The sequence below is a fragment of the Toxorhynchites rutilus genome, chromosome 2, assembly GCF_029784135.1.
Source record: "Toxorhynchites rutilus septentrionalis strain SRP chromosome 2, ASM2978413v1, whole genome shotgun sequence".
In the NCBI taxonomy this organism is placed as follows: Eukaryota; Metazoa; Arthropoda; class Insecta; order Diptera; family Culicidae; genus Toxorhynchites; species Toxorhynchites rutilus.
The window spans coordinates 198,464,221-198,482,406 of NC_073745.1; the positions used below are offsets into that span (position 1 = coordinate 198,464,221).

The window sequence follows — 18,186 nt, forward strand, 5'->3', positions numbered from 1 at the left end:
ACAACATGAGGCTCAAGTACATCATGATCCATCTGATACGAATATGCCAAATGCAGTATCAGCGGGACTGAAAGAGGAGCCGATAATACTGATACAAGTGTGGTACCATATTCTAATGCGTCCTCCTTGAGAGAAAATTGTGTAAGCATACGACTGACACATGTTAGGGCGTTTGTTTATCTTTTCCAGTCAAGTCGTGTATAACACGGAAAACAACTTGCGAATAATGGAATAACTGGAACAAAAAAACTACCAGAACTTCTGTCTGCTCCTGCGGTACCACCACGGAAAATCTCCCGATGTACGGCTGTGTTACAGAAGCAGCATCAGCAACAAATACCCGGTTCATCCACTGTTCTATCAGCAGCATAGGCTACTTCAAAAAACCTGCGATCACAGCCCCGGCATCTGTGATACAAGCGCTCTTGGTTAGGGTGTATAATAATGCCGGTAGCAATAGTACCCTTAGAAAAATCCTCGGTCGAAAACTACTAAATACATTTGGTAATGCAAAATTAGTAGATTGTACAAATTTTTTGTACATATTGTCAACAAACCCGCATCCCTACCAGAGATTAGTATATTTTACTCGATAACATTAGTAAGCTTGGATATTGTCATATCTGAAAACGGGTGAGAAAAGCGCGTATTAACCATTTTCATTGTTCCCATAAGGCAATACGGAGGTATAATAAGGATATAATTCTGATACGTGAATTTTCGGCGAGAAAATGTAGCCGATATTGGGCTTCCGAATCATGGTTCTGCTTGACATATGTGTTTATTAGTACGGTCGAAAATGACTATAGATTAGTAGTATTTACCAAAAAATTCGTTATATTTACTAATTATTTCTCTCAGTGTAGTAACGGAACAGTGGCTGCTGAAAATCGGGGGACAGTGTTGATACGAGCAGTCGGTGATGCAAACACACTAGCTGACCTGACGGATCAAATCGACCGATTCTTCCTCGAGTTCCATTTTTTTGTTTATATAGAAATAATTATTTATAATTTTTATTGATTACTGTTGTATTCGTATTTTCCGGATGGAATCGGATTTAACCAATGAAACGCGCATTCAATTGTTCACTCCAGCCTGAGGGCATCCGTATACTAGCACATAGGATTTGACAGCGTCAAACATGTCCGGGTCGCAAATGCAATTTGCGACCACTGTCACTCGCGAGAACTGCCAAACTCTCAAGCTGGTGTAAAACAAGACACTTAACATACTACCAGGTGGGTCAAAACGTGAAGTGGTTTTCTGCAGCCATTTAAAAAATACACAAAAGTAAATTAAGACGATTGAGCACAATTTGTGGAATATACTGATACTTTATGAAATACTCATTGCTAATAATCAAGCTAATAATGCAGAATTCATTCAAACCCTTTTATTTCACTTAAATTCTTTCAATTTCTTAAGTTGGTTTACATTATAATATAATACTACATTTCAAGTGATCAACCTAGGGTTCTACGTTTTATATTATCATTCAGACCCTTGTGATCATCATGATCATTACATTTCACATAAATTTTTTTTTCAAAAAACAATTATTTTTTTAGTTAGCGAATGGGCGCACCTTGTTCCATAGATTTGCCTTGAGTTCGCCGAGTAATTTGATAGGTTTGGCAATGACAGCTAAATTTGTAGCACATCTTGACTCGCGGATCATATCCCCTTGCCCGGGGCTTGGTTCACTCTAGTAACTTCTTTATTTTTCCTTTTCCATTTTTACTTCCCGTGTTCCCAGATATTTTATTCAGATACAACATATTTCTCTTTCTGTCAATTAGTGGTTTATGTTCGAATTATTTCACTCTAGTTCAAAGTCATCGTACCGCAGAGGACGTCTAGCCTCCCGCCTCGGTCTCTCTAGTGTGCCTTCACGTTGTGACCTCTCATCGTTGACGATAGGTGTGCTGGAAGTCTGATGCGATGATGGAAATGGGGTGCCCCAATCCACGTTACTCTCAGCGACATCGGATTCCTCAACGGTTGTATGTTGCTGGCCAGCGAAACTATCCTGGCTTTGTTGTAGTTTCTTGAGATGAGCGGAATTCCTGCGATATTTTCTACCATCTCCTGTTTCCACCAACACACTGTTACCCTGCCTTTCAATCACTTTAGCAGGATTAGCGTGAAACATTGGCGAAAGTTTATTTTGTGGTAACAGGTTACGCATTAGAACTATATCTTGATGTTGAAGATCCACCTTGTTCGTTTTATGATGAGAGTCGAAATATTTCTTAGAGTTGCTCTTATAAATTTTGTCACAGTCTCTGATCTCTTCATCCTCGTGAATTAATTCCGGAATCTGTGGAATCCAATCTCGGAATCTTCTGCCCAACGCAATTTCTGCTGGTGAGCGTCCAGTTGCCGGATGTCTTGTTAGGGAATACACATAGTTTGCCTCCTCCAAATTCCTTTTCCAGTCAGTTCCATTTAGCGCAGATATTCTCAATGTCTTCAGAATGGTGCGATTTTGTCTCTCTACCTCTCCATTGGCCTGTGGCCAATATGGAGTAGTATGCTTAAGCTGGATGCCATGAACTTTACAAAAATCTTCCATCTTCTGACTGGTGAAGTTACGAGCGTTGTCGGTAATCAATACTGCTGGAATTCCCATTCTCATGAATGTATGGCCCAGTCGATTTAATATATCATCAGTTGTTGTTGATCGAAGTACATCTATGATACGGAAGCGACTGTACAAATCAATCAAAACGAGGATCGAGTCGCCGGATGGCAGCGGGCCTAATATGTCCATTGCCAACACGTACCATGGCTGTTGAGGAAGTTCGCGAATATTCATAGGTTCTGGTGTTATTGTTCCTGTCACCAACTGGCAATCCAGACAAGATTTTACCATCTTTTCTGCGTCCTTGTCTACGTTCGGCCACCACACTTTGCTGCGGAGGCGTTGTTTTGTCCTTTCGATTCCCGGATGTCCTATGTGTGCAAGGTTCAGCACACGCTGTCGGAGATTGACTGGCACCACTATTCGATCACTTCGAATTATTATTCCGTTCATTTCACTCAATTCCTCACGAAAAGGATGATATTTCTTCAGATCCTCACTCCATCTGTCAATACGAAGCGCTTCCTTTACTGCAGTTAATTGTACGTCCTTCACCGTTTCCTTAATGATTTCGTTCAACGAAAGCGCCACCGGCCTTGATATTTCCAACACAGCAAGTAGTTGAGATTCTCCCTTTCCATCATATGTAGTACATTCTCGAAATTTCTGAAGTCTTGATAGAGGATCCGCAATATTGGCTTTCCCTGGAATATGGACAATTTGAAAACGGAATGATTGCAGTCTTAGGGCCCACCGCTCAATCCTCGAGCACTGCTTCCGCTTTGAATTGAAAATTATTTTCAAAGGTTCGTGATCGGTTACTAACTTAAATGTTAATCCACGGAGGTATGGCTCCAATCTCTCCACCACCCAAACTAGCGCTAAGGCCTCTCTTTCGTTTTGAGCGTAGCCTCTTTCCGCCGATGACAATCCTTTACTGATGTAGCACACTGGTCTTTTCTTTCCTTCCTTAATCTGAAGCAAAACTGCTCCCAGTCCTACAGGACTTGCGTCGGCTATCAGAATTGTTTCATCATACGGCGAATAATAACCCAGGTTCCTCGGGTCTGCCAGCTCCTTCTTCACTTTTTCGAATGCCTCAGTGTGTTTATTGCACCATTTGAACCGTATATTTTTGTGAAGCAGCTCTCTCAACGGCGCGGTCAACGTAGAAAGATTCGGAATGAATTTACCTAGGTAATTCACTAATCCGAGAAAGCTGCGCACTTCTTCTACATTCTCAGGATTGCGAAATCGACGAATGGAGTCGACCTTTTCCTCCGATGGGCTAATTCCTTTTCCATTCAGATTATGTCCCATAAACGTTACTTGGGTTCGTCCAAATTCACATTTTCGTTCATTTATCGTAATTCCATACTCCTTCAAGCGATTCAAGACCATGGAAAGAACTTTGTCATGCTGATCTTGATTTTTACCGTACACCAGAATGTCATCTATAAAGACTTTCACTCCGGGTATTCCGGCTAGAACTCGCTCAATCACATTTTGGAACACCTCCGACGCACAATTCATGCCGAAAGTGAGGCGTTTGTACCTGTAGTACCCGTTGTGTGAAGCGAACGTTGTTATTGCACGGGACTCCTCTGCAAGTTCAATCTGATGAAACGCCTTGTTAAGATCGATCTTAGAGAAAATTTTGCAATTGTTCAAATGTGGAATTATGTCATCAAATGTGGGTAATGGGTGATGCTGTGGAATAATCGCTTTGTTCGCCTCACGCATATCAACACACAAGCGAACTTCGTCTATGGTGCCGGATTTTGGTCGAACTACCAGACGAGATATCCACGGCGAATCTCGTGGCGCTGGTTCAATTATATCCTGCTTCAATAACTTCTCTATTTCTCTCTCAACTTTCGGTTGCAGAGGAATCGGAACACGACTTTGTGTGGTTTGACTGTTGGGTCCACCTGCACGGTGACGAGGACATCCTTCACCTTCCCGATCTTTTCTTCACTCGACTGAACCGCACAAATAGATGTGTCTATTTTAAGGATACCCAGTTCCATTGCAGTCTTCCGTCCCAGTAAGTTATTGCCGCCTTCGCGGACGACATACACCTTGTCTCTTATCGATGACTTCTTGGTGGCAATTTCTGCAACAAACATCCCTTTTACCGATAGTTTATTATTCCCGTAAGCTAATAATGTTTTCGAAACATGACCGGTATGGTAATGAACCTTCACTTCATGATCCTTCAGGTACTTCCATGTTTCACTGCTAATAACGTTAACTCCTGCTCCGGAATCGATCGTCCAATTCAATTTTACTCCTCCGATCTTACATTTAACCATTTCATTTTGGTCCGGATTGGTTGCAAACACAAAGTTGACGTTATTTCCATCTTCAGATGTTGAATCTCGACATTCCTCTTCCTCAGTGTCTGAATTATCGCTCACGATTTGACGTACTTTTTTCTTTCCACCTTCTTTGTTCTTGCGTGAATTTTTCGGCTTAGTTTTGCAACATCGTTTAAAATGTCCCAGTAGATTACATTTTTCACACTTCTTGTCACGTGCCGGACAGTCTTCGTCGTTTGCGTAATGGCCCTGGCGGCCACACCGATAACATTCCCTCGAGCTAGAAATGCGATTTACCTCTTCATGCTTCTGTAGATTTCGTCGATGCTTAGCGATGGTCTCAAGTGAACGACCCATCTCTACTGTCTGTGCAAGCGTCATGTTACCTTTCGTTAAAATCTTGGCTCTCAATTCGTCAGAGTGTCCTCGCTCGAAAATTTGCTCCTTGATGTTTTCTTCTAGCCACTCTCCATACTCGCACAAATTTCCTTGTTCACGTAAGCGTAGTACAAATTTCTCGATTGATTCATCCGCCGCTTGTTCCAGATTTCTAAAAATATGTCGCTCTCTTGGTAAACATTTCAGCGGCAAAAAGTAATCGTCCAGTAGTTTAATTGCTTCTTTGTAAATATCCGACCCGTTCGGAACTTGTATCTCATCTTCTCCTTTCAGATTGAAATAAATATCTTGCACGTCGCTGCCGGCGTAGTGTAGTAAATATGAACGTTTTCGCTCTGCTATGGTAACATTGTTTACCTCCAAGAATATCTCAAAACACCGCTTCCACTTCTTCCATCGGTTTGAAACGGTGGAGGTGTCGCTCGGATCAAACCTCGGTAAGCCTGAATTTACTGGTTCCATAATACTTCTTCCGACGGACAATTTGTAGTCCGCTTCGCGCACTTTTTCTTCGTTCCGTTTTATTTGTTCCGCTTGCTATTTTTATGGCTTCCCCGTTTTTTCACGGGAATATATGCAGAATGTTTTTTTCCACGTTTCTCCCGCACGAATTCAATCAAAACCCGTATCGAAACACTTTTCTGTTGTTTCCAACCTCTGTCGCCAAATGTTGTATTCGTATTTTCCGGATGGAATCGGATTTAACCAATGAAACGCGCATTCAATTGTTCACTCTAGTAACTTCTTTATTTTTCCTTTTCCATTTTTACTTCCCGTGTTCCCAGATATTTTATTCAGATACAACAATTACAATAAATTTAAAAAAAATATTTGTTTTCACTACAATTGAAAAGAAGATATTACGATTCTATACCCGATCAAAATACAATTGAACCGACTTTGGACTGACAAATGGCCCCGTGTTGAACAAATTACATATATGTTTAGGGTATATGTTAAACCAACCGCTTATAGTGGGTCATACTGGCAGGTTTGACATTTGTTTACCATTGTTTTTGTGTAATATGTACGAATAATTCGTATTGCAAAATTTACTAATCATTGGTAATATTTACCAAAAAATTCGTCATATATACCAATTTTTTGGGTCAGTGTAGTTTTCGACGAGTGATTTGTATGAAGAGGTATGAAGCAAGGCGCGTAGACCGGAACATTGTTCCGCGAATTGTTTCAAAATGAATCGATCTTTATCACTACTTTTACCACTAGCAGCCAATAATAACTTTGAAAAACCAATCGTGACTGTTGTAATGTGATTTTAGTTTGAAATTGAAGCCTCCGAGCGAAAAATGTTACATTGGACGTTTTGACTGACGGCTTTGTATATTGGACGAATTACGTTGCACAATGAAAATTTGAAAATAACTACTGAACAACGATTCAAACACTTGCACTTCGTGCTAAAAGCAGATCTTTATTGTTATCACTCGTAGAACTGCATTAAAAACGATATCTACACCCGAAAATAACACAAACTCAAAATGTCCAAAGTGCGACTTCGTTTTGTTTTCATTGCTTTGTTACTTCGGACGTATCGAGCTTCAGAGGAAAGTGGCGTCCGAAGTAACAGTTAAGTGCTTAAAATTAGAATCTGTACATTGGACATATTTTTTATCGGTGATAAAAAGGTGAAAAGGATAGATACTTGAACGGTTGTTTTCGCAATGCGTTCAATGATTGAAAGCTAATCGTGTGCATCAATTAACTCGATTTGTTTACATTTGTTACTTAGGACCTTTTCAAAAGTTAAGCCGGGTTCAGACGGTGCGAGTAAGCATACGAGTCGGTCTAGTCAGTTACTGCAGTACAGCTACTCACACCGTGTGAACACATCATGCCAGTTAGTGTCATGTGTGATTCGGCGTGCGAGCTACTTCAAATTTTTTTGAATTTACTCGCACTCGCATCCCTCAAAACGTCAAAAACAGAATTTAGCGCTCGAATCAGGGATGCCAAATCTTTACATTGTCTTTACATGTCTCTATTTTTAAGATATTTGAAAATATGCGAAGATTATTATAGACTTGAAAATTATTGAAAAAACAAATAAAACCCTCATAGTTTCTAAGCGGAATCGTTGTTATTAAACGGTTTTATTTAGCTTGCCCTGTAATCTGTTTGTATGTTTGTAACATGTCCCACATTAGTAGAAATTTGACCCCCTTCTTGTTGACCGATTGATCTGAAATTTGGAACACACCTTTATCTCTGTAGTCATTACAAAACTGCGTATTTCATTATCTTGTAAATCCAAGATAGAGGCCGCTACAAAATGGCGGATCCCTTTCTTCCTCAAAACCTCATCAATGTGGGTTTTCCAAAACCCCATCAATATGGGTATCAAATGAAAGGGCTTGACTAGCAGAATACAGTTATTTAAGAAAAATGCAAATCCAAGATGGCTGCCACTACTAAATGGCGGACTACATAGTTTCCCAAAACTTCATTAATATGGGTGTTGGGGGGAAGCAAACTACGCCACTGATGACTTGATCTGAACCTGCGCATCCGGACGGTGCCACTCCATGACGCACCCAGACAATCATTGACAGCTAGCTGTCATCACTGTCATTCTGAAAACTTCTCTCGTACCACACATTCTTTGCTAATCACAAAAAAGGAGTAGAGATAGAACCCAAAATAAAGTTGAATTCCCAAATTGTTAAATAATTGAATCATCCTGTCGTGCTTTGAATTTAAAACGAGGAGATCAAATGTAGGTAAAACCTAATAATGTAAAGTTCTTGTTTAATTATTGTTTCTCTTAATAAATACAGCTTTGAGCTCGCTATACATTGATAAAAACGCGTGCTGAATAGAACCTCCGAAACCCCCGTAACAATGGGTATCAAATGAAAGGGATTGACTAGCAGAACACGGTTATTTATGAAAAATGCAAATCCATCAAAATTCTACCAAATGGCGGACTACATATTATGTCAAAACACCATTAATATGGGTATCAAATGAAAGGGCTTGAATAGTAGATCACAGTAGATCATGAAAAATTAAAATCCAAGATGGCCGCAATCACAAAATAGCAATATACTTTATTAAACGGTTTTATTTAGCTTGAACTGTTCGTATGTATGTATGTATGTCTGTAGGATTGTCCCACAGTAATAGAAATTTGACCAATAGGAACTGACCGGATAGGAACTGCTGTCATTTTAAAACTGCTTATCTTGAAAAATCCAATTTGGCCTCCGCTCAAAATCGCTGATTCCATATCATCTCAAAAAAAAAGGTTGATTGAGATATGTGTATCAAACCAACGAACTTGACTTGGAGAACACACTATGTATTTTCTGCAATCTACTCAATATCGGTATCAAATGAAATTTTTTGACTGATAGAATACAGTACAATGCCTTTATTGTAGAGAAATATTCTAATGAAACAGATAATGTACTAAAAACTAGAAAATAAAATGAGTAAACAAAAACTTTTTAAATTATAAAATCCATTCATTTTCATTATCCACAATTAGTGATTTCATCATATGTCCCACTATTTTATTTTAGTCTTATCAATGCCCTAGACTAATGAAGGAGAGGTGTGATAACTACTAACTGCAACTTGCCTAATTATTTTCTCTAGCTTTTAGTACATTATTATGTTTAATCACAAATAAACCGTTTAACTTAAAAAGTTTTTTTACTCATTTTATTTTGTTTTGCACGCTGGTGGGGCACGTTTTCTTTTTGAGATAGTTTTCTTGGGATTCTAAATATAAAATCATTATCGGGCACAATTTTCATTCGAAATTCACTCACAACTTCCAAAAAAAGTATTGTTCTAAAAAACAGAATACATATTCCATTTAAAAAAGTAGATTTTCATTCATTATTTTAGTTTTTGAGGCGTATTCATTCCTCCTGCAAATCTACTATCATTTTCATTTCACAAATTGGTACACGAAGCTGCTGTCAAGGCGAAATAATTCAAAATTTGAAAAATCTTTTAGACTGCCATTTGTAGCACTACATACTTTCGGAATTATTTTAGCTATGGATGCTTTCGAGATTCTAAAAAAATATCGACAATAATCTGAACGATATTCCAGAAGAAAGGTACAACATTTCTAGTTTCACTTATGTAGGTATAGCATCCCTCATGAGTGTATCTTGCGTTGTATTTGTGGAGCAATTAAATCCAACAGTTTTTTCACTTTTTCAGGTGTTATTCTCAACACTGCTCTGTACTCTCGGGGATCATCATCGTAGAGTTACTTCAATATTGTATTTGTTGCTCCTTTTTTTTGCATCCAATTCCTGGACCGAATCCTTTTTTCTTTCTGCTTTTTCCGGATAGTACCTTCAGTTCAAAGAAATTCAGCACAAAGTATTTTTAAACACGGCCAGTGTGTGTTTAGCGATAAAATTGTGTAATGATAAATTCAACTGAAAATCTAAGACGAAAACTGCCAATAAAGAAGTCGATTTCGGATCAATCATCTGACAAATTCGGATCTGATTGCTGTTTCTGACGATTTGATGGACATTTGAAAAACCGCCTGGCATCTCTGGAAAACCTGTGCCGTAGTATCTAGTTTCTTGCCAGCAGCTCACATTGTGTGAACGGACAAGGCGAGTCAACCATTTGTCAAGCGAGTTCACCGGGTCAGTAGCTGCTCATTGTGAAGCCAGCTACTAGCAACGTATAAATGGGCCTTTACGCGAGAAATCATATCTTTTGGTGACAAATGCATTCGTTGGCAAAATAGCTGCTCGCGCTTTACTGTAGATAGGTAATTTTTTGGATTTTTTCGTATAACAATTTCTCATAATTGCTTCTACTTTTTCAGATATCTACAATCAGCGGTCGAATTAAAAACAGTGCAGAAGGATGTTTTGAGTATATTTTACCTTCTAGCCGCGCAATCAATGCTTTTATTTCCAATCATGCAGCGTTTTAATCGTACGTGGTTTTATTGAGCATTTAAAAAAGTGTTATTTTTTTTTGTTTTATCATCAGGGCAAAAGCATGAAATAGAATCGTACGTGGTACGAATTTATCGGCACAATCTGATCAAGGACGGAGGCATCATCAAACGGAAACTACGCAAGAAACTTTTCGAAGAGATAAAACTACGCCGCAACACTCGTGTCAAAATGGACGAGTTGGGCTGGGTGCTGATGAACCACGATTTGATAACACGTAATGAGCCAATCCAACAGCATGACAATGGTAATTGACCAAATCATTTTAAATTCAACATGGAGCGGTTGCGAAACCTACTGGAGCAGCACGAACAGAACAATCACGCTGGTGGGTCGGTTTGATATATTTATTCCCCTAAAGAATGATTATATTTGTTGATTTTTCATAGTTGACTTCCAAAAATCAACACAAATTCCTGCGTATGCTGGATGCAATTTTACAAAACGACAAAGTTTTGAAGGAAATTAAAGAGATGGTAGTGGCGAATCGACTTCTATCGGAAATTCGTTATGTGACTGCGGTGGAACGTATGCTGAAACACAATTTGGACCCCTCTTTGCGCTGCTGCTTTGTATGCCGAGAGTATTTCCGCACTGCCGATGAGTATACCAGTCATTTCGAAAAATTGCACGGTGAGAAATTTCTTATTGTTGCGGCGGTGGATCGATTTCAGACTAGTCAAAAGTTCAACGTTCTACATCACTACAATGCCCTTAATCCGGTGACAATATTCACGATTTGCAACGTATACCACACAGCCCTAATAAAAAAAACAAGAAAAGACGGGTCTAATATTTTACAATGAAGAACAAATCTACCACTTTCCACGAAAATCGGAGAACCACTATATCGGTTAGACATGGAATGGCTGATACATATAAGGCAGAAAAAAAGGTTTAACTTTGGAATTCAACATCCTATATTTCCTCGTACCATTAAGTTCATGGCGCATTTGATGTCGGCCATCGTAACTGCGTCTATGGTAATGACGTGAGCATATACCTTGATTTTTATCTCCATCTCGGAGAAAAGTGTGGTAAACAATGTCCGGGTTATTTTTCGTTATGAGAACCTTGTTTCCACATCCTTTTACTGCACAATAATACGGCATCTGAAGTAAATAAAATATTCACAATATAATTTTGGCATGATAGAGAACCGTGAGATGAACGATTATCTGTGGTGGAGTTGGACAACAGATTTCTTAGACTTATAGCACTTTTATTACACCCACAAGCTCATCAAATCATCACGGTCCCCCAAAAATATTGAATAATATATAATATAAATACCTTATTGCAGCTATAGTACACTATTTTTCACGAATATATATTTGTTTATTTCTTCTTTCAGTTGTTTTCCTCAGCCAGTTGATATGAAACCATAACCACACAACCAAACAAAAAGTAAATAATTCAGAAAGCTACGGGTGCTGATACACTGTTTGACCGAAGCCAAATACTTGACTCTTTTTGACAGATAAAATTTGGTCAACGTGTACTGATCAAATATATTCTACACAAAACACGACAAGCAAATATTCAATTATTGGATGCCTAAAATATTTTTTCAGTCTGTTCTTCGAACCTGTCGATACATGGTTAGGTTACCTAGAATATTTCAGTTGATTTTTTCCATGTTCGGTGTTTGATATTGTTTACTACTGTTGAAAATTGAAGAGTGGCAAACAAAATAGTGTTTGTACAAATATCAAATCAAACCTTATCTGTCAAAAAATAACAAATATTTGACCTCCGGGCAAACAGTGTACGGCCACCTTACGTCTCGCTACTCGTCTCACGACTCAAATGAAAGTGTCAAGAACGAAACACCTATAGTTTAGCATCTTGGCCGTGACGTATCTCTAAGTTAAGGCTGATTTAGCGTAAGAACACACTGGACGGCTTCCCCGCGCGGATTTTGCAATGACAGACCGCCGCGGGGCCTCGATAATGGAATGTGAATGAGATAAAACACACAAGGCGGAGCGGGTACGGCCGGTTCTAAAGTCACTGTTGTAAGGTTCCTCATTCTCTGCGGTGGCTCGATGGAGATGATGCGCCGCAACGGTTTTGTGATAGTATTAGTGTTTATGCGGTGCACATGAAGCAAGGTAATAGTTAATGTACTATCGGTGAGCCAATACGTGAAAATCACTCTGCGGTCATGTAGCTGCGGATTCTCGAATACTACCCAAATTATCGAGAAATGCAATATTTCAGACGTGTGCGATCAACTTCTTTCTCCCTCTCGCTCAGGTAAACATCCCTCTTCCGTTTTCCACCATTCTGTCTTTATATACCTCCCCTCTAATCCGCTTACTGTCCAAACAGTTGTACCTTGTACCATAGACTCGTCTTGCATCCGTCTATAAAAATATGATAATGGCCGCTAGTGAAGCCGTCGAAAGCCGCTGAATGTGTTTTTCATCGAGCTCCTGCTGCGACTTGTCATTGCGAGAATCGCGCGGGAGAGCCGTCTAGTGTGTTTCCACGCTTAGACGATGCCAGTCAGCGCTCTAGTTGAAGTATCCAGTGAACAGAGAACAGACACTCTGTTCAAGTTACTTGTACCAGTATCGAACAAGTAATTGACCTCTAACTTGAACAGAGTGTCTGTTCTCTATTCACTGGATACATCAACTAGAGCGCTGACTGGCATCGTCTAAATCAGCCTTTATATTCAATGTAGTTTTCAGCCGCAGTGTAAATTCTATTTGTATATTGTCACCCGCTAGACGTTTCCTCAAATGATTTTTATTTTATTTATTTTTTTGCAGAGTAGACGGAGGACAAACAAAAGAGGACGAACAAGATGGATAATTCATAGCCCAACACTGAGAGAAATAATTAGTAAATATAACGAATTTTTTGGTAAATACTACCAATCTATAGTCATTTTCGACCGTACTAATAAACACATATGTCAAGCAGAACCATGATTCGGAAGCACAATATCGGCTACATTTTCTCGCCGAAAATGCACGTATCAGAATTATATCCTTATTATACCTCCGTATTGCCTTATGGAAACAATGAAAATGGTTAATACGCGCTTTTCTCACCAATTTTCAGATATGTCAATATCCAAGCTTACTAATGTTATCGAGTAAAATATACTAATCTCTGGTAGGGATGCGGGTTTGTTGACAATATGTACAAAAAATTTGTACATTCTACTAATTTTGCATTACCAAATGTATTTAGTAGTTTTCGACCGAGGATTTTTCTAAGGGAAGGAACGACCAGAAGAGGCACTGCTTGTCGAACGGAATTCCTCAAAAATGAAACTAAGAATAAAAAGGAAGCTTCTGCATATCCGAAAAACTATTGGTGTCAATAAATTCGTTGTGAGTAGATAATTTTTTTAATTTTTTTTATGAATTCTCGAGTAGACTGACCAACTCTGATTCATATTACCTTTTTGATCTCCGCTAAACACTACCTCCAACAACATTGACTTCGGCCCCTGAATCAATTAGAAACCTGATAGGATTGAACGATCCCGGACAACAATCGATTAGCACTTCCTCGAGGGAAATGAGCTATTCGGGAATGAGAAGAATAAACAGTCTTTTAACAAGAACATATTTATTGTATGTAACAAAATTCAGAACAAATTCACTTTATCTCCCTTTCTCCTTCCTCTGGTTTAGGTTCCAGCGATATTTCACGACGTTGTACTGAATTCACGCGACTAGTTTTGCAAGCTACAGCAAAAGGCCGAATCTACCGCAAGTGTGACACTGAAGCTGCAGTGCCGGGTTAGGACGGTTTCGATGCATCCATTTGTTGCATCTTGAGCACAGTTCTTGACGGCTAATGGGACGATGCTTCTCTTGGCGCAATTGTTTATTATTAGACTCACCAGACTCGCATCTACGCTCGCGTTTTATAGTCCTGGGTATGCGGTCCCGCACTTCATTGATTGAATCATCCTCCATCCTAGTCGCTTGTGATGTTTCTCTCTGATATGCCTCGTCCCGTGTTGCAGCCTGCACGATTAGTTTGATATCGTGACCGTATGTCCTGGCAGCACGTGCCAACTCGTGATTCAGCATTCCTTTTAATAGCTGAGTACGGACAAAACGTTCTTCATCGCTGGTACAGTATTGGCATAATCGCATTTTTACTATAAGTCTAGCGTGGAAGCTTATCACGGACTCTCCCTTATATTGCTGCATACATGAAAAGGCTTCATGCTCCGCAGCGGTATCCGTCATGGAGCGTAAGTGATGTTCGACGTTCTTGATGGAAACTATATAGCACTGGCTATCGTAGAGATTCGGTCGGAGTTTCGCTGCTCGAAAAATGCTTTGCAAATCATCGCCCATATACAAATAAAGAAGCTGTGACCGGGGCACGGTGTCGTTTGTATTCGATAGAGACGCACCTATCTCGAAGTTCTCAATAAATTTTATCCACTCCTCCCACATTTTATTCGCAGGCACGTTTTTGGGGAATGGTTTTTATTTGATCCAACCTGCTCCTTGGCCCATTTCCTCCTGGCAGAGACGACGGCGTCGTGCGGTAACTCCTCCAACTATCCTCAGCGGGATCGATTCCTGCATTATCTTCTTGGTGATCCATGCGCCTTGATGAAATCATGTCGATAGCCTTCTGCAATTCGGCTAACTGCCGTTTCAGCATTTTATTCTCCTGATCGAGGTCCACGGTGACATCATAATGGTCAGTTCCAAAATCGCAGTGAGGCTCTTCATTTTCGTCCTCATAGAATGAATGGGCACGAACGAATCTTCCAATCTTCTGCTGGTCGGATTCATGATCCGAAGAATCATAAGAGTCGTCGTTGCACTGATTTATGCGAACGTATTTTTCCTCCGCGGCCATTTTCGAACATCAGATTTAATATCTACAAATGATGGAAATAAAATATAATTGTTTTTATACTGTCGTACACATAATTGAAAATAGAATCATTTTCGACTTTTTTGTTTGATAGTCTCATTATGGATGGCTTGTTTTTTTATACAATTTTTACCGAATTCGCTAAGGCCATTGTTATTCTAGAGAATTATTTCCCTAGAAGCTTGCTTCAAGCAAGACTTCTTTCACGCACCTGTTAATGTGGTAAAAAAGGGGAATTCGGCTTACCATATGCTGACCCGATCGCTGGCGTGAGTTGCTCCGGTGGTATATTGCCACGTTAACCTCTAGAGACGATGACCACTTGTTTTTACCCTCTTCCTTTTTGTCAGTCACTATCCTTGCTTATTTTTCAGCTTGATTTGTCTTCACATAAGGCACTATTCAATCACTTTCTGACGTCAATTCCCTGAACAGCGCGAGAAATGCACACGCACGAAGGCGGAAAATATTGCTGCTGCTGCTGCTCACTGGTTTCGCTGAATAAGCGTTCACTGAAAGCCAAATGGCACCGCGGCGACAAGAACACGTGAAAGTGTAACCCGAACAAAAAACGCTGCACTACTGAGACACTTAGCGAAACCGAAAACCCTTTTTCGTTGAACGAACTTTATTTCTTCGATTACACACTTGAACTAATTTAATTCTACAAAACTTAGAGCTTATAATACATTTCTAAGCCTAGCTAAAGAGAGAGAATCAATCTGCCTTTCCTACTCATTCAGATAACCAACCACGTGGTTATCTGCTCCCTGTTCTCAGCGTGGGATTTTTCCCAGCCTTTTCTATGCCTACTCATGCGTCATAAGAAGACGAGACCTAAACATACATTTTTATCACCTCTTGGGTGGCCCATATTGAGTGCTCTCGTCTAGGGTCTTATCTACAAACATTTTCATTCTTGTTTCCATCTTTCCTGCCGGTATCTGTGTGTACCGTAGAAAGAGGACCTAGACCAATCGAACGTATTACCGTTCGCCCAAGCTAACTCAAACACAGCCCACTTGGGTTTGTTTATTGATAGTTGCTATGCTTCTCTTCGCATAGCATTCTGTTTCTACATGTTTCTAGCGCCATGAATCATGCGCGCTCTTATCGCTTGAACACATGCGTTCAGCGTCCTATTTAGTTGCCCAATCGTCATTCGGTTCTTTTTTTTTTTTTTTTTTTTTCCAAAATATATTTTTTATTAAGGCACATGTGGCGTTAGCCTGACGGGGCCGGGAGTCTAATATTTTGACAATTTTTGTCTTACAACTATGTTAGTAATATGTAACCGATTACTCGCGGTTGGCTCGAGGTTAGTATTACAAGTGTTCTCATAATTGGTATGTTGCAGTCTTCGATGCTCTGTACGTGTGCCTGATACGGGATACTTCCTATTGGGATGCAGCTGACCATTAATCAGCAACGCCCCCCTAGTCTGTACCCCATATCTAGCGTGGTGCGTCTTTCTCGACTCGAGGAATCCAAGATAGAATGGTCACTAGCCGGCGCAATCATCATCTCGTGTAGAGTTGTCATGAGCGGTACAACTTTTGGCTCTTGTTGAATGATCAGTGGACTGCACAACCTTCGGCCCGTGCATCTGTAAAGAGTGTGTGTATGTATTGCCGCGACTAAGTAAAAGTTTATCGATTGGATAGGACGGATATGAAACGGGGACACAACGAAGGAAACATCATTAAACGTAGACATCGGCGTTTCTGAGGAACAGGTATAGATGAAGCAGAAGATCAGGATCCCGGCTACCTAAGATATCCCGGACGGGGATATCCGATTGTCTGCCTTGTGCTCTCAGTGCTCTAGAGAGCTGAGAGCGAGCAGCATGGAACCGGATACACGACCAGACAACATGCTCGATGTCGTGGTAGCCATCGCCACAATCACAAAGATTGTTTGCTGCGAGCCCAATGCGATAGAGATGCGCGTTTAGGTTGTATTGATTGGACATAAGCCGAGATATCACGCGAATGAAATCACGACCTACATTCAATCCCTTGAACCATGCACTCGTCGAGACCTTAGGGATAATCGTGTGTAACCAACGACCGAACTCATCTTCACTCCACATGCGCTGCCAACTAACGAGTGTGTCCTGACGAGGAATGTGAAAAAATTCATTATAGGCAATTTGCCTTTCAAAAACAGGAAGTGGGTTATATCTATGGTATAACCGCAAGGGTGACGTAGGACTATCGTTGATTTAGAGATCATTTGTATGAAGTTGAATCTGAATTCATTCTGAATGAATGAATATTTGGAGAACTTCGAAAACGAGAGCGTTACGTTGGAGGCACAAGGTTTTATGCATCCAATATTGGATACGGAAATATCCTACTGATGGGGAAGAATAATCTTCAGAAGCTATCCTGTTGATTGCGATTGATTGAAAAACCCCAAAACCAAATGTATTTGGTCACAGTGTTACATGGATAGAAAACATTCAATTAAACTCTTTCACATGAATATATTTTGAAAATTCCCAAAGGAACTGGCAGATTATTTTCCAGCAATGATTAGATCTTTCCGGAACTTTCTCGATGCTGAATGGCATCCGAACGGAAAGAGTTCTGCGCGTGTATGTGTCGATCCTTCGCCGTCCACCTCCTCCAGCACGTTAGGCAACGATGTTGTCTTGTCGATGTCCTCACGAAAAATGAATGTGTCTCACCACCAGAATATCGCTTAAGTATGCTTTTTGTGTGTGATTGAATCGAGAGAAGGTGTGGTTTACGATGGCAATTTGGAAGGCAAACTAGAGGGGAATGGACTCTCTGAGCTCGGAACTTTCGGCGACTGAGCAATAATCGATTGCGGGCGCATACAATATTGGATACGGAAATATCCTACTGATGGGGAAGAATAATCTTCTGAAGCTATCCTGTTAATTGCGATTGATTGAAAAACCACAAAACCAAATGTATTTGGTCACAGTGTTACATGGATAGAAAACATTCAATTAAACTCTTTCACATGAATATATTTTGAAAATTCCCAGAGGAACTGGCAGATTATTTTCAGTAAC

The 18,186-nt window shown here is 40.0% G+C and overlaps 1 protein-coding gene and 2 long non-coding RNA genes across 4 annotated transcripts; 2 read left to right on the forward strand and 1 right to left on the reverse strand.

The window, feature by feature from the left end:
* Positions 1-4,446: 4,446 nt before the first annotated feature.
* LOC129766585 (uncharacterized) lies at positions 4,447-5,769 on the reverse strand. Its single transcript, XM_055767159.1, has one exon. It carries the CDS (start codon positions 5,767-5,769, stop codon positions 4,447-4,449), a length of 1,323 nt encoding a protein of 440 aa, XP_055623134.1.
* Positions 5,770-7,509: 1,740 nt separating this feature from the next.
* Positions 7,510-8,686, forward strand: LOC129770989 (uncharacterized). Its single transcript, XR_008742250.1, has 2 exons — positions 7,510-8,044; positions 8,106-8,686. It is a non-coding gene; the product is annotated as an uncharacterized LOC129770989 (long non-coding RNA).
* Positions 8,687-9,396: 710 nt separating this feature from the next.
* Positions 9,397-13,502, forward strand: LOC129770990 (uncharacterized). 2 transcript variants are annotated; one of them, XR_008742252.1, is made up of 5 exons: positions 9,397-10,078; positions 10,136-10,248; positions 10,306-10,599; positions 10,661-11,678; positions 13,052-13,502. It is a non-coding gene; the product is annotated as an uncharacterized LOC129770990 (long non-coding RNA). The 2 variants fall into 2 exon arrangements; XR_008742251.1 differs by lacking the exon at positions 13,052-13,502 and having other exon boundaries at positions 10,661-12,749.
* Positions 13,503-18,186: the final 4,684 nt, after the last annotated feature.